This window comes from Phyllobates terribilis, unplaced genomic scaffold (genome assembly GCF_046119375.1).
Source record: "Phyllobates terribilis strain yellow unplaced genomic scaffold, ASM4611937v1 Scaffold_7__3_contigs__length_470593459, whole genome shotgun sequence".
NCBI classification, from domain to species: Eukaryota; Metazoa; Chordata; class Amphibia; order Anura; family Dendrobatidae; genus Phyllobates; species Phyllobates terribilis.
Genome location: NW_027362767.1, coordinates 226,207,550 through 226,230,963, shown reverse-complemented (window position 1 = coordinate 226,230,963; position 23,414 = coordinate 226,207,550). Strand labels below are relative to the sequence as shown.

The 23,414-nt window shown below is 44.0% G+C and overlaps 2 protein-coding genes across 2 annotated transcripts in view; both read right to left on the bottom strand.

The window, feature by feature from the left end:
• The window catches only part of ADGRD2 (adhesion G protein-coupled receptor D2), a 642,994-nt gene extending 622,389 nt beyond the window's left edge, over positions 1 to 20,605 (bottom strand). The window contains exon 1 of the mRNA XM_073639770.1: positions 20,522 to 20,605. The gene's annotated coding sequence lies outside the window, so the exon portion shown is untranslated. The remainder of the gene's footprint in view (positions 1 to 20,521) is intronic.
• A 1,333-nt stretch (positions 20,606 to 21,938) lies between these two features.
• Positions 21,939 to 23,414, bottom strand: part of LOC141155469 (kinesin-like protein KIF14) — a 96,064-nt gene continuing 94,588 nt past the window's right edge. Inside the window, exon 29 of the mRNA XM_073642335.1 lies at positions 21,939 to 22,339. Within this exon, the coding sequence (XP_073498436.1) occupies positions 21,939 to 22,339 (401 nt within the window). The remainder of the gene's footprint in view (positions 22,340 to 23,414) is intronic.

Below are 23,414 nucleotides of genomic sequence, written 5' to 3'. Positions count from 1 at the left end.
AGGAATATGCATTAATGCTGCAAGACTCTTTGGGAACACCCTGGAGGATCCAGGAATAAAGCTGCAGAAGCTCCCTAAGTCAGCGCTTACCATAATGCTGAGCCCTGGAATCCAGGGGGGCGGTTTGTAAGACATTCCTATGCAAATAAGAATTACAAAAGTTACCAGATACGTTTATACATTTGTGTTCTCATATGGAAGAGCTTCCATTCCAGGTCTCCCATATGCTCATGGTCCAGGTCCAAGAAAAGCCCCTGCCAACATCCGCATAAACTAATTCCATGATCAGGTATACTACCATTAGCTGTGGGTGAGACAATCTGCACAACCCACCAATTTGTTGGAACCATTTCCACAAGTATTATATTTATTTAAGTATTGCTCTATGCACTGATCAGCTAAAATATTAACACCACTTGCCTATTATTGTACAGGCCTACATTGTGCCACCGACATTTCTGACCCACCGAGACATTAGAAATGAGAAATGCTTTAACATTTTTAAACTATTTTTACCATCAAATTTTTTTTACGTAGGTGGTATGTGTTGTAAGAGTGATAAAGTTGGTTTAAACATAAACTTGGAGTAATGCTTTAGTACATATAGGACTCAAACTGGTTAAAATCGGCCATGACAGATTGTGAGCAGCTAGTGGGTTGGGAGACACGACTGCTCACTATATCTCCACTCCTGGGTGTGGTTCACATTGTAAATTGAGAGCAGTTTGTTTCATATATGGTTCTGTGTGGAGGTGTGCAGATCTCCTGGATTGAGTGCCTTTGTTAAAGGACTAAAGCTGAACTCTAACCCAGGGGGGTTACCCACTATTAGGCCACGGCCCCACTATCAGTATTTGGTCAGTATTCGGTCAGTATTTTATCTCAGGAGTGGGAGCCAAAACCAGGTCAGGAACAATCAGAGAAAAGGTATAATAGAAACAAGTCACCAATTCTGCATTTATCACCCACTCCTGGTTTTGGCTCCCACTCCTGAGAAAAATTACTGACCGAATACGGATAGTGGGGCTGTGGGCTTAGTGTAAGGACTTGTTGCTTTATGTTTTATTTCATGCCGGACAAGGGCTGTATTTGGGTTTCCTGTGGTGTGGTTTATGAGGACTGAAATAAACCAGCCGGACTTTAAAAAGAAACGGTTCCTGTGTAACATCATATCGCTCCCAATTGGGTAGCATTGTTACAGTGTCAAAATGAACATTAACGTGAATGCCAGGACCAAGGTTTCCCAGACCGAGAGCATCACAGCCTCCATCTACTTGTTATCTTACTGTAGTGCATCCTGGTGACATCTCTTCCCCAGGTAAGCAACTGACATGGGTGCACTTTTCATCAAACCAGGCCACAGGTGTATAACAATCGGCCCCTAGCCACCCCTCCCCCACCTAGTGACCTCCAGGCCCATGGCCCCAGTGTGTATTGCTTCTGCCCCCCCCCTAGGTTATAAGATCTGGCCCCCCGGTGTATAACACCCAGCACCCCCTCCATGCCATCTGCCTTTACTACCATGTGACAGAACAGCAGGTGTTAAAGAGCCACTGATACCAGCGCTGTCCAGTAATAGGAGCCACCGCGGTAAAAAGTCTGTTCATGGCATTTCTTTCCCCATCACCTGTGAGTGATATTATGTAGAAGTGGAAGGAACCGCAGCAACTCATCCACAAAGTGGAGACCCCGTAATGTTACAGAGTGGGGGGCAAAGTGCTGAGGAGCAGAGGACAGAAAAGTCACCACATCTCTGCTGCCCCATAACTGCAGAGTCCTGACCTCCTCAGTTATTAACATCAGCACAAACACTGCGCCCCCGCCGGGAGCGTCATGGCCGAGCAGCTGCATGCAGCCGTACATCACCAAGCACAATGACGAGTGTCGGATGGAGTGGTGTAAAGCCGCCACCACTGGATACATGTTCTGTGCAGTGATGGACCACACTTCTCTATCTGGCATCTGATGGACGAGTCTGGGTTTGGTGATTCCAGGAGGACGTTACCCCCTGACTGCATTGTGCCCCTGTACAGTTTGGTGCAGAAGGGATAATACCACAAGAAAGTTTTTTCAGGGTTGCCCCGCGGTCCCTTTGTTCCCGTAAAGGGAAATCTTCATGCTTCTGCATACTAGGACATTATGGACAATTGTAACTCCCAACTTTGTGTTAACAGTTTGGGGAATGCCCTTATCTGTTCCCCATGACTGTGCCCAGTGCACACGGGCCATACAGACATGGTGGTGAGTTTGGCGTGGAAGATCATGAGCGGCCGCACAGAGCCCGGACCTCAGCCCCATTCAACACCTCTGGGATGATCTAGAACAGATTTGATAAATGCTCTTCTGAATAAATGAGCAAAAATTCACACAGACACCTCCAAAATCTTGTAGAAAAACTTTCCATAAGGTCTATCGATTCAGGATGGGATGTCCTATAAAGCGACTCAATACTCCATATAGTGTAAATCTCACGACAGGTGCCAATGTAACAAGATGATCAATGTTATGCACTTCACTTGTCAGTGGAATTAAAGTGGATTCTTGTATGCAAATTATTCAAAATCTGATTAAAAGGGTAGTCCAAGATTAAAATAAATAAATAAAGTCTGGTTTCTTTCAACACCAACAATAAACCCATCTACAGGCTGGGTAGATTTGAAGCCCGGCTCCATTGACGTCAATGGGGCCGAACTGATGTACCATACGCAACCCATATATGAAGTGGGTCTGGTCTTGAAAGAATGTTATATTAAAGCGGTTGCCCAGGGTTAGACCAAAGTTTTACTATAAGGGATATTCAAACCAAATGAAAGAATGCTATTTAAATAGAAAATGGCCCTATCTCCCCCATCTTAAGGGCCAGTGTTGTACAAAATGACCAAACAGGGACCAGGCAGCAGAAGCAAACCAGACAAAAGAAAATTGGGCAGTAATGACCACCATTTATGACCAGAATACTCCGCATAGAATGTCCACTGTAGGGAAGTGTTCTCCAACCTGTAGTTTTCCAGCCTCCACAATGCCCCCCCACCCCTTTAAGTCCTCATGTGTCTTCTTGATTCTTTTATACATTTTACTTTAGCTCAATCTGCTAAGCATCCACAATTACAGTTGAAACCAGAAGTTTACATACACAATATAAAAAGACACATCTGCATGTTTTTCTCAATACTGACATGAAATCAGAATAAACCTTTCCCATTTTAGGTCAATTCGGATTACCATAATTGTTAATATTTGCCAAATGCCAGAATAATGAGAGAGAGAGAATGTTTTAAGGCATTTTTTTATTAATTACTTACTGCAAAGTCAAAAGTTTCCATACATTTCATTAGTATTTGGTACCATTGCCCTTAAACTGAATGACTTGGGTGAAACGTTTGGGATATCCTTCCACAAGCTTCTCACAATAGTTGGTGGGAATTTGGGTCCATTCCTGCTGACAAAACTGGTGTAACTGATCCAGGTTTGTAGGTTGTCTTGCTCGCAGCCTTTTCAGCTTTGCCCATACATTTTCAATAGGATTGAGATCAGGTCTTTGTGATGGCCACTCCAAAACATTGACTTTGTTATCCTTAAGCCACTTTCTTACCATTTTGGCAGTATGCTTTGGGTCATTGTCCATTTAGAAGACTTATTTCAGCCCAAGCTTTAACTTCCTGGCTGATGTCTTGAGATGTTGCTTCAGTATTGCCACAAAATCTTCTTTTCTCATGATGCCATCTATTTTGTGAAGTGCACCAGTCCCTCCTGCAGCAAAATAACCCCACAACATGATGCTGCCACCCCCATGTTTCACAGTTGGGATGGTGTTCTTAGGCTTCCAAGCTTCTCGCTTATTCCTCCAAATGTAACGATGGTCATTATGCCCAAAAAGTTAAATTTCAGTTTCATCAGACCACAGGACATGTCTCCAAAAATTAAGGTCTTTGTTCCTGTGTGCATTTGCAAACATTAATCTGGCTTTTTTGTTTCTTTTGGAGTAATTGAGTCTTCCTGGCAGAGTGGCCTTTCAGCCCATGTTGATACAGTACTCATTTCACTGTGGTTATTGACACAATCTTACCAGCTTCTGCCATCATCTTCACAAGGTCTTTTGCTTTTGTCCTTGGATTGATATGCGCATGTCGGACCAAAGTACGTTCATCTCTGGGACACAGAACCCGTCTCCTTCCTGAGCGGTATGATGGCTGGACATTCCCATCTTTTTTGTACTTGCGTATAATTGTTTGTACAGATGAACAAGGCTCCTTCAGGTATCTTGAAATTGTACCCAAAGATGAGCCAGACTTGTGCAAGTCCACAATTCTCTTCCTGATATCTTGGCTGATTTTTTTAGACTTTCGCATGATGTTACACAAAGAAGCAGTGTGTTTCAGGTGTACCTTAAAATACATTCACAGGTGCGTCAGATGCAACCAGTTTCAGATGTTGCCAAAAAATCTGTCAGAAGCTTCCAAACACATGACATCATATGGGCAGTCAAGAATTGTTAAAGGCATAGTTATCTTAGTGTATGTAAACTTTTGACTTTGCAGTAAGTAATAAAAATGCCTTAAAACATTCTCTCTCTCTCATTATTCTGGCATTTGGCAAATATTAAAAATGATGATAATCCTAATTGACCTAAAACGGGAAAGGTTTATTCTGATTTCATGTCAGATATTGAGAAAAACATGCAAATGTGTCTTTTTATATAGTGGATGGAAACTTCTGGTTTCAACGGTATATCAAGACCTTCTCATTTAAAAGGGGATGTCCAAAACAAAAAAAGAAAGAAAAAAAAGGAGGCATGGATGCTTCATTTAGAATTCACAGTCACCTGATGCCTGTGATTAGTTGGGTACATTAGAAGAGTGCATCATTAGATTTATCTCTTCTAATCACTGCAGCCAATCACAGACTTCAGGGGGGGTTTTGACATAAAAAAGGAGCAAGCATCACTTCCTCTTGGAGAGGCCTGCACTGGATCCATGGGGCTGAAAACATTTATAGTCCTATAAAATGTCATAAGTACCCCAGAATTGTATCAATGCTAACTACAGGATGAAAAAGAAAAGCAAGCCATGACCCAGCTGCATATATGGATTTAAAAAAAAAAAACGCTTATGGGTCGTAGAAAGGGTCAATAAAGAAATTTATGTTGCGGGGTTCTTAAATGAAATCAGTCACCATGATTTTGCTATGTAAACTGAAAGCTGCATGATGTAGGGGCAGAGAACCTTATACCTGCAATGTATCACTTACTGGGCTGCTTGGTGCAGTTTTGGTAGAGTCCCTGTTCTCTCTGTTGTAGATGTAGCAGTGCACAGAATGCAGAGCAGTGTATAACCCCGCCCACACCACTGATTGGCAGCTTTGTATGAACACCGTCAGCAAGCTGCCAATCAGTAGTGGGGGCGGGGTTATACAGAATGGTCTGACTGGCCTGCACATGACACCTAGTCAGGCAGTGGTCACCTCCCAATAAATATTAACTACAACAAAGCCTAGTAAGTGACACATCGCTGGAGTCAGGATCTCTTGACCTATATTATGCTTCTCTCTGATTAAATATCAAAAATCAGCTGACAGATTCCCTTTAAAGAATCATTTTTTCAGCCACAGATAACTATAATATGTAAGCTTGGTATTGCCTAATTGTACAGACCTGGAAATTCCAGTTGCCATGTCAAATTTTTATTACATAATGAACAAAAAAAAAAATAAATAAATATATATATATACACACACACATACATACATACATACATACATACATACATACATACATACATACATACATACATACATACATACATAAACACTATGGCAGAATTGTTTAATTTTTACCACAATCTTATCCCGCTAGGAATTTTATGGCAAAATTAATGGGGTCATCAAAACGACAACAAAACAATCCATGATAGGGATATGATTACTAAAGGAAAGAAAAAAAAAACACTCTTGGAACAAGTTGGAAGAAAAATAAAATTAAAGTGCAAAAAAAAAGCCTGTCTTTAAAGGGTTAATAAAGGGCAGATAAAGAAGCCTGTATTCTGTTCAAACATTAGATTTGTATCACTTCAATAATCTGACTTTCATCCTTTCAATCCGACAGGGAATATATAACCTATAAGGATTTGTTCACATGTCTTTAAAGGGAATATGTCAGCAGGTTTTGACATGTAATCTGAGAGCAGCACGATGTAGGGACAGAGACCCTCATTCCAGTGATGTGTCAGTTACTTGGCTGTTTGAATAAAATCAGTGTTTTAATCAGCAGGAGATTATCACCACAGGACTAGGTGTCTCGTGCCTCCTAGTCCAACCCTGCCCCCCACCACTGATACAGTGTACACAAAAGCAGCCAATCAGTGGTGTGGGCGGGGTTATACACAGCTCAGCATTCGAGCTCTGCTAGATCTGCAGCAGAGAAAACTGATTGTATCACAACTGCTGCACCCAGTAAACTAAGTGACACATCGCTGGAATTAGGGTCTCTGCCCCTACATCATGCAGCTGTCAGATTACATAGAAATAATCTGCTGACATATTCCCTTTAAGGGCTCACTCACATGAGCTTGTATAACACAGCCAAGTGCTATGTGATGTTTTATCGGATAGCACTCAGACCAGTGTTTTTCTCTACGTGGCAGCTCGCATGAGCGAATCGACTGCCGTGTGACCCCGGCCTAAAAAGGATGCAAACGGATAGCAACTTTAGTTTAACTATTTTCAATACAGCTCTCTAACAATAGGGGCTTTGTGCTTTTGTACTATTTTGAACGGATTCGTTAAACACTGGAGGTTTCTCTGAAAACGTAGTTTTCTGGGCAAACGCCGTGTTTAAAAAATTGCATCTGATGACACCTTTTTTTTGGAAATATAAAATCCGTTAACTGAACATTCCAAACGGATCATAAAAATTAAAAAAAGAAAAAAAAACCCTGACATGTGAACAAAGTTTAAGCAGAAAACCATGGGTTAGGTCTGTGGATCTAATGGTGCTTGTACAATATTTGCCTTTAAAAAAAAACAAAACAAGTATTTAAAAAGAACGTACAAGATTACAAATTTGCCACTAGGAGATGAATTAGTAAATGCTGATTTAACCAAGCAACCGATGCTTGAACACAATTGATTATTTTTGCAAAATTTTTCCAGACTTTTTATCGGTGTCCGAAATGAAGATGTTCTATGAATATATTCCATATATACCTAGTTTATACACTATGCACTCTTCTATAGAGCTCTTTATGGATGAACACAATGTAGACTGTGAGCCCTCTCGGGCAGGGTCCTCTCTCCCCCTGTAAGGGTCGCCGACTCGTATTGTTCACGATTATTGTAATGGTTTTTGCTATCCCTATTCACAAGTTAAGCGCCATGGAATAAATGGTGCTATAATAATAAATTTAAAATAAATAATACATCTAACAACCTAATTTTCATGCCTTGCAAGTATCACCCCTCCAGAATAGATTCCAGGCATCGTAATGCAGACAGAACATAGTGTACATTAGATAAAAGCATAATTTTGCTCAGATAAAGTAGATAATGGACCTACACTATTGCAATTGGAAGCACCCGTGCAGTTTTTGTACAGTTTTTTTTGGAGATCAAGTATTTACTTTGCAATATTGTCACTTTTTTTGGATCCATCAATGACTTTGGCTCCAAAAAAACTGCGTTTGTGATTCCAGGCTAAAACAGAACGGAGAACTTCCATATGATGAAAATGGCACACTTACCTTGAAACCTGCAAAAATTAGGAAACGAGTATTTCCTTCAGCTCAGAAAAGAGGTTGTGAAAGTGCCTTGTGTCTCGGCCATGTGTCCCGGGTAGGGGGTCCGGGCAGTCCTCTGCGTGATATAGCTTCCCGCGATTCCAGCGCAACTTAGTGGAGATGCAAATTTCATGTCATTCTGCAGAGCAGCATGCAGGCAAAGAGAAGAGACCGGCAGTCTGGTTCACATCAGTGACCCTGCCCTTGTAAAGCTGACATCACCCACAGTAGACAATAAGTTGTGGGGTCTCAAATGTTTCAATAAAAAGGTCGTATTTACGGTGTAGTAAAGAGACAAATAATTTTACAAGTGCTATTATGTGTCATTTGCTTTACAAAAACGGATTAAACTAGCAGCTTGGTTTTGGTTATGTGACTCATTCACTCCTGATTCTGGTGAAAGTCTTTTTTCCACCTACACACAAAATTGCAATAAAAGCAAAAAAGATAAAATTTAAACACCACTTAGATTTAAAGGGAATCTGTCAGTAGGATCAGACATCCTAAGCCGTCTATACGGGCATGTAGGACATAGGAAGTTCTATAAAATGATACCTTGATATCGGCGACCCGATGTTTTATTTTGAAGAAAGTATTCAGAGCGGGGTAATTGGCTGGAGGACTTTCCTCCCAGGCTATTTTTTTGGTTTAGAGGCCCCTTCTTGCTCAGCCCATGAAGTAGAGATTGCTCTCGTTGAATAAGCCCTGATGTTCTCTGGAGGAGTTCTTCCTTCCGACTAATGGGCTAGGTTAATTGTAAATTTAATCCATCTTGCCAGTGTAGATCTTGAAGCCCTCTTTTCTTTATTTTTTTCCCCCCCAAATTGGGTGAAGAGGTTGGAATCTGTTAACCAATCTTTCGTAGCCTCCATGTATTGCAGAACAGCTCTTACATCCAATGAATTAAAAGAAAGCTCCTGCTGACTCCTGTGATTTTGACAGGAGGGCAAGATGATCTGATTCACATGGAAGCTTGTTACTACTTTAGGCAGGAAAGCAGCATTCAGGTAGAGAGCACTTAGAGTTTCGCTGCCCTAGAGGTTCATATGAAGGTCTGCAAGAGGGCATTCATGACCAGATTTAACATATTTTTCATACTATAAGACACTTTTTTCCTCCAAAGTTTTGGAGGAAAGTGAGGGGTGCGTCTTATCGTCTAGATGTAACTTATTTACAGTCTGGCAGTGGATGGAGGGTGGCAGCAGCTCGGGTTACGAGGCAGTGGTAACACTGTGACCACTGTTAAAGAAAATGAACATTCACTGCTGCTCACGCCCAGAATTCCTCCCACCTCTATGTACTGACACTGGTGTGGCGCCCCTGAGGGTTCAGTCGCCACAGAGGTACTGCATCTCACCCAGGAGGTGTGGTATCTCACTCTCAGGTAAGGATGGAGTGCTGCCCAGGACCCTAACACCTGCATCCAACACTACACCACTCCAGAACATCAGGAGGGGCAAGATGCGCTGCTTCTCTGCTGAGCCCCGTCCCTGGCTGGAGTGGGGGGAACCAAAGTGAGGGGGAACCATGTAGTGGATGTGGGTGGATGAAGTAAATCAGGGGAGCTCAGTAAGAAGTGATATAAAAAGAGGGTGGAACATTCTAGAGAGGTTCTTCAGTGAGAGGAAGAGTTGGGAGCAGGAGCTCTGTAGGAGCTCTGCTCAGGAGGAGGGCCTGAGGAGAGGCCCAGGACAGACTGAGGAGGAGAGGAGCAGGAGAAAGGCTCCAGGAATGTGGAAGGGACCCCAGTGGTACGGGCAGTGCTGGAGGCCACCCGTACGCCCGAATCAGCCAGGCGGTGGAGGGGTCAGGTTGCACAGAGGGGACCGGTCCCTAAACTAGCAGAGTTCTTCAAGTCTCAACTAGGAAACCGGAGGCTGTAGTATTTCAGGTACTGCAGCCACAAACCACATCTGTATCACCAAGAAGGTAGCCATAGAGGACCCAGGGGACAGAGAAGACGTCGCCCGACAAGGTCCGCGGTCACTGGATTGGGACACTAGGTGTGAGGTGCAGGGAGACGGCCAGAAGGAACACACAGAAGGGAGTCCCGCTATGTACCCTGGAGGTACTTGAGGGTTGGCTGAACCCCTCCCTGAGTAAGAACAGGACGACGTGGGAGGTTACTCTGGCCCTGGTAACTTGGAGTCTGAAAATAGTGAGTAAAACCCTGAAGACTGCACCCCACAGTCTCTGTCAGTTATTGCTGCTGCGCCATCACTCCCTGCACTACACTGCACCACGAGTGCTACTTCATAACAATGACATCTACACTGCCCTGGAGCTAAGCTCTACCTGTGGAGAGCTAAACCAACTCTGCTGCATTCATACAAGCTCCAGAGGATCTGCTCCGCAGCGGCGGCTCCACATAGCCGCATACCACAAGTGGCGTCACGAACTGTATATATAAAAACTATTCATCCCCTGTATATATTCCCCTTTTGATCGACCGCCCTGGGTCACGGACCGGGTCACCGCCACTGTGACATCTTCCCCTAGCAACAACCGGCCCGGCACCGAGTACCCCACGGCCCAGGGGGCGCGTTACTGGCATCTAGAGGTGGGAGGGACTATGGGCACGGGGAGCAGTGAATATTCTTTTTTTTTTTTAATAGCAGAAAAATGTATTCGCCCAGCCGCTGTAGGAGCCGGCGGCTGCGGCTAACACTGTGCGCACTATTAAAGAAAATACATATTCATTGCTCTCCACTTTCATAATCTCAGGCGTGGGGAGCAGTGAATATTCCGGTAGCCTTGGGGGTGCATGGCAGGGATGTTATGTGCTGCTTACACAATGAAATCAGCTGTTGGCATCAGAACAGGATGCAGTGCTGCGAGGGAGCAGAGGGAAGGGGAGTAGAATTGTTTATTTGTGTGTGTGCAGTGTGATGGGGGCCATATATACCAGGATGGGGGGCCATGTATACCAAGATGGGGGGCATGTATATCAGGATGGGAGGTTCATATATACCAGAATGGGGGCCATATATCCAGGATGGGGACATACAGTGGGGAAAATAAGTATTTGATACACTGCCGATTTTGCAAGTTTTCCCACCTACAAAGAATGGAGTGGTCTGTAATTTTAACGTAGGAACACTTCACCTGTGAACAACAATTAAAAATAAATCCAGAAAATCTCATTGTATGATTTTTACATATTTAATGCAATAAAATGCAAATTAATTAAGTATTTGATACAATAGAAAAACAGAACTTAATATCTTTCAGGTTTTGGGGCTGTCACTGGGCAACATTGAGTTTCAGCTCCTTCCAAAGATTTTCTATTGGGTTCAGGTCTGGAGACTGGCTAGGCCACTCCAGCACCTTGAAATGCTTCTTACAGAGCCACTCCTTAGTTGCACCGGCTGTATGTTTCTAGTCAGTCATGCTGGAAGACCCAGCCACAACCCATCTTCAATGCTCTTACTGAGGGAAGGAGGCTGTTGGCCAAAATCTCACGATACATGACCCCATCCATACTCCTTTTAATATGGTGCAGTCTTCCAGTCCCCTTTGCAGAAAAGCACCCCCAAAGTATGATGTTTCCCCCCACCATGCTTCATGGTTGGGATGTTGGTCGTGGGGTTGAACTCATCCTTCTTCTTCCTCCAAACATGGCGAGTGGAGTTGATACCAAAAAGTTCTATTTTGGTCTCATCTGACCAAATGACCTTCTCCCATGCCTCCTCTGGATCAGATAGTAATTGGCGAACTTCAAACGGGCCTGGACATGAGCTGACGTGAGCAGGGGGACCTTGCGTGCCCTGCAGGATTTTAATACAAGACTGCGTAGTGTGTTACAAATGGAAATGTTTGAGACTGTGGTCCCAGCTCTCTTCAGGTCATTGACCAGGTTCTCTCATGTAGTTCTGGGCTGTTTCCTGACTTCTCAGAATCATCCTTAACCCACAGGGTGACATCTTGCATGGAGCCCCAGACCAAGAAAGATTGACAGTCATCTTGTGTTTCTTCCATTTTCTAATAATGGTGCCAACAGTTGTTGCCTTCTCACCATTCTACTTGCTTATTGACCTGTAGCCCATCCCAGCCTTGTGCTGGTATCCTTAGACAGCTCTTTGGTCTTGGCCATGATAGAGAGGTTGGAATGTGATTGAGTATGTCTTTTATACAGGTAACGAGTTCAAACAGGTGCAATTAATACAGGTAATGAGTGCAGAGTAGGAGGCTTCTTAAGGAAAAACTAACAGGTTTGTGAGAGCCAGAATTCTTGCTGGTTGGTAGGTGATCAAATACTTATTTCATGCAATAAAATGCAATGAATACATTTAATAATTCGTCAAGAATCATACAATGTGATTTTTTGGATTTCATTTTTAGATTCTGTCTCTCACAGGTGAAGTGACCTACGATAAATTACAGACCTCTCCATTCTTTGTAGGTGGGAATACTTTCAAAATCGGCAGTGTATCAAATACTTATTTTCCCCACTGTATATATACCAGGATGGGTGGTGAGAGTATAGAATTAGGGGACATTACCCTTATAACAGTGTCAGCAGCAGATACCCCCTTCCTCCTTAGTGCATCATGACCACATTTTTTGCTTTAATTTTTGTTCTATTTTCCTCCTCTAAAACCTAGGTCCGTCTTTGTCTGAAAAATATGACAAGTCCGATGGAGGGACAGATCTCTTTACTGTGGGCCCAAGCCTGTGGATGGCTTTTACAAACCTTCAGATCCAGGGCTAACTAACTAGAGGATAATCAAGGAAGGTGCTCAAGGCAAAATATCTGGACCTCCAATGTACTAGGTCTTAGCACCTTGTCAAACGCTGACTGCAGGAAGTCCAGGATCCTTAGGTTATTTGGACAAGAGATAGACATTGACCCTCCATACCAGGGATGGATTAAGAGTAGCTAGGGCAGATTAGAAGGCATGGCCCACACCCCAGGTACCCGATGTTTCACGTGACATGTCGCATGATTAGTGATGAGGGAGCATGCTCGCTACTGCTCAGTGCTCTCCCGAGCATCTCACTGCTCGAGATGCTCGGCGCTTGCCGAGGATTTCCGGGGTTGCTCGGCGGGAGCTTGGGTCCCCTCCCTGCATGTTTGGCGCTCTTTACAGAGCCAATGAACATGCAGGGATTGTCTGCCACTCACTGTAATGCCGCAGCCATGTTGATTGTGGCATTACAGTGATTGGTTGGCCGCACAGCGTCATCAGGTCTATATCAGACCTGGCGCTGCCATGCTCGTCACACTCACTACGGAATCAGACAGTGTAGGGAGAGCTGCTGCTGTGTCAGGGAGAGATTTGCTTGTTTATTAGGTAGTGTAGGTAGAACAGAAGTATATTACACATATCCATCTCAACAAACAGTCCTTCTGAGGACTAATCCATCTGCAGAGATATCAGGCAGGCAGTGTATATAGGCAGGCAGGGTATATAGCACAAGAGGCTCCATTCTAGTTTTGTCTGCTGCTGCTAGATATTTCTAGACATAGGCCCAGGTCTCAGGGACCAGGAATAATTTTTTTTTGGGATCTTAATCTTGATTATTTGCTTAAAAAGCAATCCAGAGAAAACCATTTTTCTGCGCCATTTGCTTTTTGGCACTGCAGAATACAGCCAGGTCCTTTCCATATTACAGTGCAAAAAATCCAGCTATTTAAAACTGTGATTTGTCTGTCAGTCACACGGATCACATAATTGCGCTGAAAATACTGTGGCGGCGATTTTGCCATAATTAGCGTCACCATCCCACTTCTCTGTCTTCTGAAATGCTCTCTGCTCACAATCAAAGAGGATGCATTGCAGGCGGAGCACGATGAGATGGAGCAAGGAACCATACAGGGTTATTACACAGCCCAGCCTCATCTCATCCCAACGTGGATTGGGGGAGTGGGAGGGGGAGGGGGGAGGGGGAAAGGGAAGAGCTAGTTTCATGCGTTATAGACGGTACTACTTGCACAACTGTCATACCGTCTGTTCAGCATGAATGGCCTGAGGACAGAGAGGAGGAGAGCATAGTCACTCGTCCTCTTGGTGAGGACATGGAAGTCTTGCCTGTTAGCAGTCTGGCACGCATGGCTGAGTTTGTTACATTGCCTTTCCCATGACCCTCGCGTTCTCAAAATTTTGGGTGACAGTCATTACTGGTTGGTGACATTTCTAGACCCACACTACAAGGAGAACTTTATATCTCTTATTCCTGAGGCGGACAGGTCTACAAAAATAGGGCAGTTCCAGAAGTCCCTTGTTGTGCAACTATTACAAAAATTCCCATCTGAAAACGCTGGCGGCAGAGGTCACAGTTCGTTGGACAACCAAGGACTACAGGCGAGACAGACAACTCCAATCCAGCAGAGACAGGGGAACACTGTCAAAGTTCTGGGAGAATTTTCTCAGCCCCTCCCATCGCACAGGCCCTGAGGGGCGGGGTACTCTCACAAGGAATGCAAAGTTTGGGAAGATGCTGAGGGAGTACTTTGCCGACCGTACCAACGTCCTCCGTGATTCCTCTGTGCTTTATTATTGGGTAGCCAAGCTGGATACGTGGAATGAACTGGCTCTCTACAGTATGCCTTGAAGGTCCTGGCCTGCCCTGCCGCTAGAGTTTTATCAAAGCGGGTTTTTAGTGCCGCTGGTGGAATTATAACTGATAAGCGCATCCGCTTGTCAACTGAAAATGCTGACAGGCTGACTCTTATAAAAATGAACAAGGGCTGAATTGGGCCAGACTTCTCAACACCACCGAATAATAGCAGCGTAACAAAAACTCAAATCCAAATGTATTCTCATGCACCTCTTCACACCCACACATGGGTATAAGCTTCCTGATTTTGGCTATTTGCGCTTGTCCTCCTTCTCCTCATCCTCCACCACCACCATATCACCAGGGTGACCGTGGTCCGTGATGAAACACCCACAATTTTTTTAAAGGGTCTTTATGATGCCCGTAAAAAAAAAAAAAAAAAGATTATACAGTATGTTCATGTATACTCACCAGGGGTAAATGTTTGTCAGCCCATACACTTAGTGCATGGACATTACAAGTATAGGAGACCCGCTCCTTTCTAATGGGAACATTTTTCTTTTTATGAGGCCCTCCTCCACGTCTCTTCCAAGAGGCATTGGAGTGACTCCCAATTTTGGGCAACCCTTGCATTTACTGCATGGGCAAACACAATGGGAGACCCACTTCCTAATAATGGGAACATTGAAGAGACTTAGAGGAGGGCCTCCTGAAAACAAAGGGGTATTGGGGTGTGTCCACATTTTCAAAGGGGTATTGGGTTGCGTCCAAATTTTGGGCAGACCTGCCACTCACTGCATACGCAATAACAGTATAGGAGACCCAATCTTTAGTAATGGGAACAACAAAGCATAGCAGACTGCTGGCCCTTTAAGAATAGTAAGGCTGTAAAAATAGTGTTTGTGACTTTCACAATCCCTCCTTCATAAATGAAACAGGATGTGTCTGATGTGTGACACACCACATGGCCAGATAAGGTTGTAAAATGTTAAAATGACATTTCCCAGTGAATGCATTGGTCACGGTTGAAAGCAATGCAAAAGTACAAAAATGTATCAAAAACGCTACGTGTGAACATAGCCCAAGGTGTGGAGCAGTATTTTTGTTTTTGGTTATTTGTTTTGCTTTATATACAAGTCATTACCCTGGAAAGGATGTTCCTTAACATATTTCCCAGGAAAATCTATTTTGGTTTAGTTTTTGTATGTTTTATTATGAGTAAAAGTGGCGTAATACCTCTGACAACATTATTGACAGCAGTGACCTGGGAGTCAAATGCTTCCAGGGGTCTTCCCCATGCTGTTCCCATGTCATTTGAGCACTGTTCCCATCGATTTGGGCAATTTTTAGGCTTTCTACAGACCGCCGGAGGGAGCTGCCTGAAAAATGCTCGAGTTTCCCATAGACTTACATTGGGCTCGTTGCTCGGGTCGAGCACCCGAGTATTCCAATGTGCTCGACCCGAGCATTTTAGTGCTCTCTCATCACTACACATGATCCCCTTTGATAGGATTACTCCCATGACCTATCACATGATCTAACAGAAGGTGTTCACACCATCATAGGGATAACTTATATTAATTACCATATTGCCCACAAGTGACAACTAAACGCAACTTTAGGGACATGCTAAAACTTGACTTTTATTAAAGAATTTTTCAAATAGACTGTAGCAAATGATTCGTAAAAACACACTAAAGTGTCAGTATTCTTGCTATCTTGTTTCTGCTCATACAGATCTGCCACTAGCTGATTCACAAATAGTAATTCCTGTGCTCTTCACAGATGAAAGCAGGTTCATGTGACAGAGTCTGGAGACGCCATGGAGAGTGATCTGCTGCCTGCAACATCCTTCAGCATGACCGGTTTGGCAGTGGGTCAGTAATGGTGTGGGGTGGCATTTCTTTGGAGGGTCGCACAGCCCTCCATGTGCTCGCCAGAGGTTGCCTGACTGCCATTAGGTACTGAGATCAGATCCTCAGACCCCTTGTGAGACCATATGCTGGTGCGGTTGGCCCTGGGTTCCTCCTAATGCAGGACAATGCCAGACCTCATGTGGCTGGAGTGTGTCAGCAGTTCCTGCAAAATGAAGGCATTGAAGCTATGGACTGGCCCGCCCGTTCCCCAGACCTGAATCCGATTGAGCACAATTGGGGACATTATGTCTCGCTCCATCCACCAACGACTTGCACCACAGACTGTCCAGGAGTTGGCGGATGCTTTAGTCCAGGCCTGGGAGGAGATCCCACAGGAGACCATCTGCAACCTCATCAGGAGCATGCCCAGGCATTGTAGGGAGGTCATACAGGCATGTGGAGGCCACACATAATACTGACCCTCATTTTGACTTGTTTTAAGGACATTACATCAAAGTTGGATCAGCCTGTAGTGTGTTTTTCCACTTTAATTTTGGGGGTGACTGCAAATCCAGGCCTCAATTGGTTAACAAATTTGATTTCCATTGATGATGTGTGTGATTTTGTTGTCAGCACATTCAACTTCGTACAGAACAAAGTATTCAATGAGAATATTTCATTCAGATCTAGGATGTGTTATTTGAGTGTTCTTTATTTTTTTGAGCAGTGTAGTAAGGAGGATAATACAGTAATTCTCTTCAGGTGTCCGCTTCTTCTCCTTCCTCTTGGGGCTGGGGGAACTGCCTCCACCTGCTTCTTGGAGCCAGATTACCAGGTGCCTGGGCTGTAAGTGACCCAGCTTGAGGTAGTGCCGGAGCCCCCGACATACAGAAATGGGTAACCACCCCCTGTGTAACCTGCACCATCGGCTTCTTATGCATAAGAGGTGGGGAACTCCAAGGACAATACGATCTCTCGGGGGCGTTGGTAGCCTGTCTCGAGCAGCATCGAGGAGCCTCTCCCAGGCCAAAATCCAATCTTGCTCCCTTCCTTCTGGGATCAGACCCACTGCATACCAGCAATTTTGCCCCTCCATTTTGAGGAACATGACCCTGGTTCCAGCCGTCAGCTCTTGCAGCCTTCAAGGCAAGTGTTCCAGCTCTACTGTACGATGGTTGAATGAGATGTGATGACAGGTCCCAAACTCTTCAATGGACCCCCTTCTCCGCTGACGGTCACAAGTAACTACCACCCCCTGCAATGCCAACTCACAGTACCTTATGGCTAGTGGGCCTTACAGCATTTGTCCAGACCTGGTCTTGGTTCGCCTCCTTGTCTCTTCCAAACAGCCCAGGCCCTGCAGTCCGCTCACCAGTTCCTGGACCCTGGCTCTACAGCCTGCAGTCCGCAAGAACCATATCGGTAAAGGATGTGGCCTGGGCTCAGGCCTTGGTGGGTCAGGGATATCGGATGGATAAGGACCACAGGCTTCTGCCACCTTTGCTGTTGAGTCAGCTTCCTCTGGCTCAAATTCCTACACTCATTCCCTCAGGAGTCTTGCGTGATTCTGCCATCATTGCCATACAATACTACGTGCTTAATGGGCTACAGAGAAATGGAACCCTAAAAATAAAAATGAACAGCTTTTTCTCAGTTTTAGAGATCCCAGAAATGTTCACAGACCACATTATACTGTGTGGCTGAGAAACAGAACTCAGGAAAATGTTTTAACAATTTTTGGGAGTGTTCTAGAACACAAAAGGACCTCAAAGAATGCAATACTTGATGGATCAAAATATATTCCATTGTGTCAGCCCCCGCAAAAAAAAGCTGCAGCTATATATTTGCCAACGGACTGCGTGGACCTAATCTCTGTCTACAGACTGTATTCTGCCACTCTCCCTGCTCCTGCAACACACTCTCCCTACACTAAATGCAGAATGTATGTGATACAAACAGCAAAGCACAGGATTAGCCCTGACAAGGGCTCTTAGTCTGATTGTTCATCTTCAGCATTAGTATCAACAGTACAGTATGCAATTATGACACCCAGCTGCGCTTGGTATCACAGATCCTGGAAGAGTGCATTGATTGATTCCTCCAAAAGAGGCCCCCCATAAACATTCACAGATCTCCACCTTCCACCTCAGACCAGCAGAGGGAGCCCGTTAGGGATAAAAATAGGGAAGGTGGAGCCAGGCAGTTCAGTTCCTCTGGAGAGTTCAGCAAGTACAGACCTGAATACGGAGTCGAGCTCAGTCTAGTCAAGTCTGTTGAGAGAGTTACTGCAGTAGAGAAGCCTGAGAGAGGTCAGCCTGCAGTGGAGCACAGTCCAGACTCAGTTGTTAGCTCAGAATAGGGAGCTTTAGGTGTGCCGGCGCCATAAGATCGGTGAAGCGCGGCAAGCTGCCGTTCGTGTGTATAGTCTAGTGAGGGCCCGAGTAGGCCGAAGGCGAGTGGAGAGTTAGTACATAGGGGGCAGAGGAGCTTAACCGGCTCACCCCGAAGAAGTTACCAGACACCGGGTCCAAGCTTACCGGGATCTCTATGACCCAGTAAGGTATAACCGGAATCCCTGGAGGACTACAAGTCCCAGGATCGCTAAAGTGCTGATATGTAACAGAGCCGGGAGACACATAGGCCCCGCAAGCTGAGGAGCGTGTATTCCAAGACAAGGCCCTACCACAAGGTCAGCCAGCGCAGGACAGAGACAAAGTTAGGCCTAGCTCCAGGCAGGTCAGAAACTTACTAAGCAGAGGCAAGAAACAGGAGGCCCAAAACCCACTCATTGGGGAGGATCCTGATATGCACCCTTCACCCTACAGTGCTCTGGGATGTGCCCGAATTTCCATCAGTAAAAGGTACTGAAGTGACTATCATGTCTGTCCCTGTTCTTGCTCTGACCCCGCTGGGTCTCGCCTGTCCTGCATCCCCCGTCTCCGTACGCTGCCCTGAGGCCTAGCTCCACCTGTGGGGAGCTATACCATCGAGCTGCCTTATCTTCGGCCTCAGTGGACTGCCGCAGCACTGGTGATTCTCACCATAAGCCACAGGTGGTGTCACGAACTTTCATAAAACTAACAAACCTATTATACCAGTATACAATTCCCCTTTTTTAAAGCTGACCACAGGGTACTGGCCCGGGAGCCGACCACCGCGACATCCCCAAAGGCCAGGCAAAAGGCCCGGGTACCGAGTCATCCCCATCCCCTGGGCTAGTCACAATCATTATACTGTGCACACAGACACCTGGACAAGCACACTCTGCCTCCAATATGAACTGTTACAGAGCGGTGCAATGGCATCAGTGTGCCGATCCTGGCGCTGCATGCTTTTATAATCTGATGTCAGACGGCCAGCCATTCACAGTAAGGCCACTGCCAAGATAGCAATGGCATTACAGTGACACAGGCAATCCCTGCAAGCTTATTGGCTGCATAACCAGCACCAAAGATGCGGGGATTCAAGTTTGAATTCAAGCACTGCCCATTGCTCACCAAGTAACGAGCACACCTGTGCACCATGATACTCAAGTTATAACAGAGTATTAAGGAGCACATTCAGTCATCCCTGGTATGTTCCTGATAGGGACAAGAAAAACACTGGTGGGTGGTTGTGGCAGGGGCTATTTAACCTCTTATGTGGTCCTGTTCCTATCAAGGATAAAAAGGGCTACCTCCTGGTGGTGCTGTCAGTAGAAATGTCCTGGAAAGAGTAGATTTCTCTGGAATAAGCCATCAGAATGTAGATATCGAAGTATCACTTTAATCAGCATCCTAGGACCTGGATACCCATATAGACCGCTTAGGAGGGGTGATCCTATGGACAGATTCCTTTTAAAGCAACCAGCAACAATAGATTCCATTGGCTGCAAATAATTGAAAGTTCCACCATTCGCCCTCCTTACAAATCAGTCATTTTTACAGTTTGTGTGTAGAAAGCCTTAAAATGGCAATTATAAGGATGAGAAACTTTGAAAACAAAAATGACAATAATGATGGCTAGGCAAATGTGAAAATGTAAGGTATTCTGGGAAGTGCCCCACATCCATCAAGAGGGTCATGGGTGCGCAGGGGTCAATAATTCTTTAAGGGTTGATCCAGTCTGTTTTTCGGGAAGATTCTAATAGAATATATCACATACAGCAGCTTGTGTTATAGGCAGCGTTCCGGCTGTATAAAGGAAACATCTTCTTCGAGTTTTTATGTTTTTAGTATTTAGTTTGGTTTCCTTCCCAACTCCAAAATTTTTGTGTATATGACTTTTTCAATTGAGATCTCCAATAAGAAGAGCGAGTGGTGGCAATGTATGTAAAGCGCTGCATAATGTGATTAAGCTACAAAGGCAAGAATATATACACAAAGTACATATAAGCATAATAAACCCAGTACTCACAGATCAGCTTCAAATGGTTGTAAGATTCAATTCGAGCTCTATTTTGAAATGCAAACGAAACAAGGAACAAGACTGCAATGTTCCTTTTAGTGAAGGCACTCCAGACTAATCAGAAATGCTTGCTCAACAATATTGCAATTTAAGGATAGTTTTTATTTTGGATTGAGATTTTCATGCTGTGAAAAAAAAATAAAAATCCAGTTCATTGTCTCATTGTGGTAGAAAGTGGCGGGAAGTTTTGCAAATGATACAGGAAATCAAGTGGCATGCAAAAGAAAACCTGAATGCAAATTTGCAGAACTTTGACACTGTTGGAAAAAAAAAAAAAAAACATTTATGCAAATGCCTGCTGCACCTGATTGAGAAATTAATTCTAAAAAGAACTATAAAAATCACGTGTGAAAGACCCCTGTAAATTATAAGCTCTATAAATTTACCAGCAAATGCTATTGAGAAAACAACAAAAGAAAAAAAAAAAAAAAAAAAAAAAAAAAAAGAGTGCATGGTGGAGCTAGTCATAGCATATATACTTTATTATTAAGAACAAATACAAAACCAAGAAGTGATTGTAAAGGGCAATGAGCAGAAAGGCCATTTAAAGGGAGGCAGACGAGTAAAATATAGGGCTAATCAGCAGGTAGAGTTAAAATCCTGCCCATCTGGCTTACTGAAGAAACAGCTCAAGTGAATTTCTATCCCTCCCCGCACCGCTTGCTTCTAGTCATCGGGGCGGTGCAGGGAATGAAGATTATAGTTCTTGCTCACTGCACAGTGACCTGACTGTAATCACTCCCTGGAAACTTTGATTGACAGTCAGCTCTGCAGCATGTGGGCAGAGAAGGCTTCAATTAATCCATGTGTGGTGAGTAATTACAGCAGCTCTTCTTGTGTAGTGAGCAGTGACTATAACCATTCTCTGTCCCGCCCCAATGACTGGAAGCAAGAGGCTGCAGGGAGGATACAAGTTAATTTTCTCCCTGTAGCCACTCTTCCAGTAAGGCAGCCAGGCAGGATTTTAAAGGCTATTTATCTGCAAATTAACCCTAGATCTGCAAGTGAATAGCTTTTTTTTTGGAGGGTGGGAGGGACGACATGACAGATTCACTTTAAATAAAGAGATAGAGGATATAGGAATACGACACGCACAAGCCAATATGAAATAATGCTACACATCACAAAAACACATTACTTAAATCGAGCAATTCTTACATTAACACTAGATTTTTTTTTTTTTTTTTTTTTAAGTCATTATTCTACATTTTAGGACTTATTTTAAATTAGGTCATTACAATTGAGAAGTCCAGACCCTGAACTCAGCCAAGATTCCAAGTAGTTGAGGTTTTAAAGTAGATACTTACATGAATAATTACTTTATAAGGTTTTAAGTGACTACAAATCCTCAAAATGATCAAGATGGTCAAGTTAGTGCTTTTTTTCTTTCATAACTCATATTTTCCCTCAGCATGGCTTCATAATTCCATTTTGCTATTGCCACCCTTACAGAGTCTCTGCTTCTCCCCCACAAATGAATGCCGAGGTCAGCTCTAGGATCTCCAAGCAATTGCCTATTGTTGGTCGAGTGTAACATCCCGGAATTAATACCTCCCAGCACCTTAATTAGCCGCAATAAATTTCCGACTGAAGAATGCAATTCAGGGACAGCTGCCTCAATGTTCTTCATCACCAGTGACAGGTCAAAGTCTTGATGGTGGCCAGCAGTCTCATTGCACAAAGAGGAGAACGCTTTGGCTGACAGAGAAGCACTTTTGAAAAATCCCTCCAAGTCCTGCTTCATTGATAAAAAGTCCATAGTTCCATCTGTAAACCAAAACATGTATTCAAGTGATCCATCATTGGTTAAGTTAACATGAAGGCTACATCACATAAAACAAAGATTTGAGAGTCTTCGTGCAAATTGTGTTCTGGAATGTCTCGCTAATATTAGAAAGCCATTTCTTACATAGCCAAAGATATAAGAAAGATTCCAAAAGAATGTATAAAACTAAAGTATACCAAACTTTTTTTCTTTCAGGATAACAAATCCTAAAAATGCCAATATTTTATAATACTGTAGACCTTATTTATTGAAGCCATGACAGAAACTAAACTTGTTCTCTACAGAAGTCAAGGGAACTCTTTTATTATTAAAAAATAAAAAAGACAAAAAAAAAAACAACTTCAGGCAGTTCTACAACACCTTAATTTAATTTTCAAGTTTACTGTGTAGACTGAGACAATGTCAGCAGAGTCATCTCATTGTCATAAGTGGGCAGAGGATTTAGAGCTTCTTCACATCAACTAATTTTGGTTCGAATTTCATCAGCATTTGTAACCAAGCAGTGGCTCCGAAATAAGAAAAGATGTGAACGCCTCTATTTTTCTGTATAGGTTACACCACTTTGGTTACAAATACTGATGTGTGATTAAGGCCTTAAAGAGGTTATCTGGTGAACAATGACAGATGTTGTGCACGTGCATTATTAGAATAGGGAACAGGACAATTGTGCACCTATTTTAGCAGGTGTCAACGCCACCGTTCAACTCAGTTGAGGAAGTGAGAGGCACCTGATTGTGCTGGAGAATCCCTTTAATAACGGCCCTTCCTTTATATTACTGGATGGGTAGTAGTGTTGAGCCACCCCCGTAGTGTTCGGGTTCGGTTCGGTTCGTCGAACACCGGGATGTTCGAGGAACTGTTCGTCGAACTGTTCGTCGAACACCTTAGAACACCGTCGAACACCGTTAAAACCAATGGCAGGCAAACAAAAACACATAGAAACACATAGAAAACACCTTCAAAGGTGTCCAAAAGCTGACAAACTGCTCAGAAGACGCTTTCTTTAAAAAAGCCGGCCGGCAATTCAGCAGCGGCATACACCGGTACCCGACAATT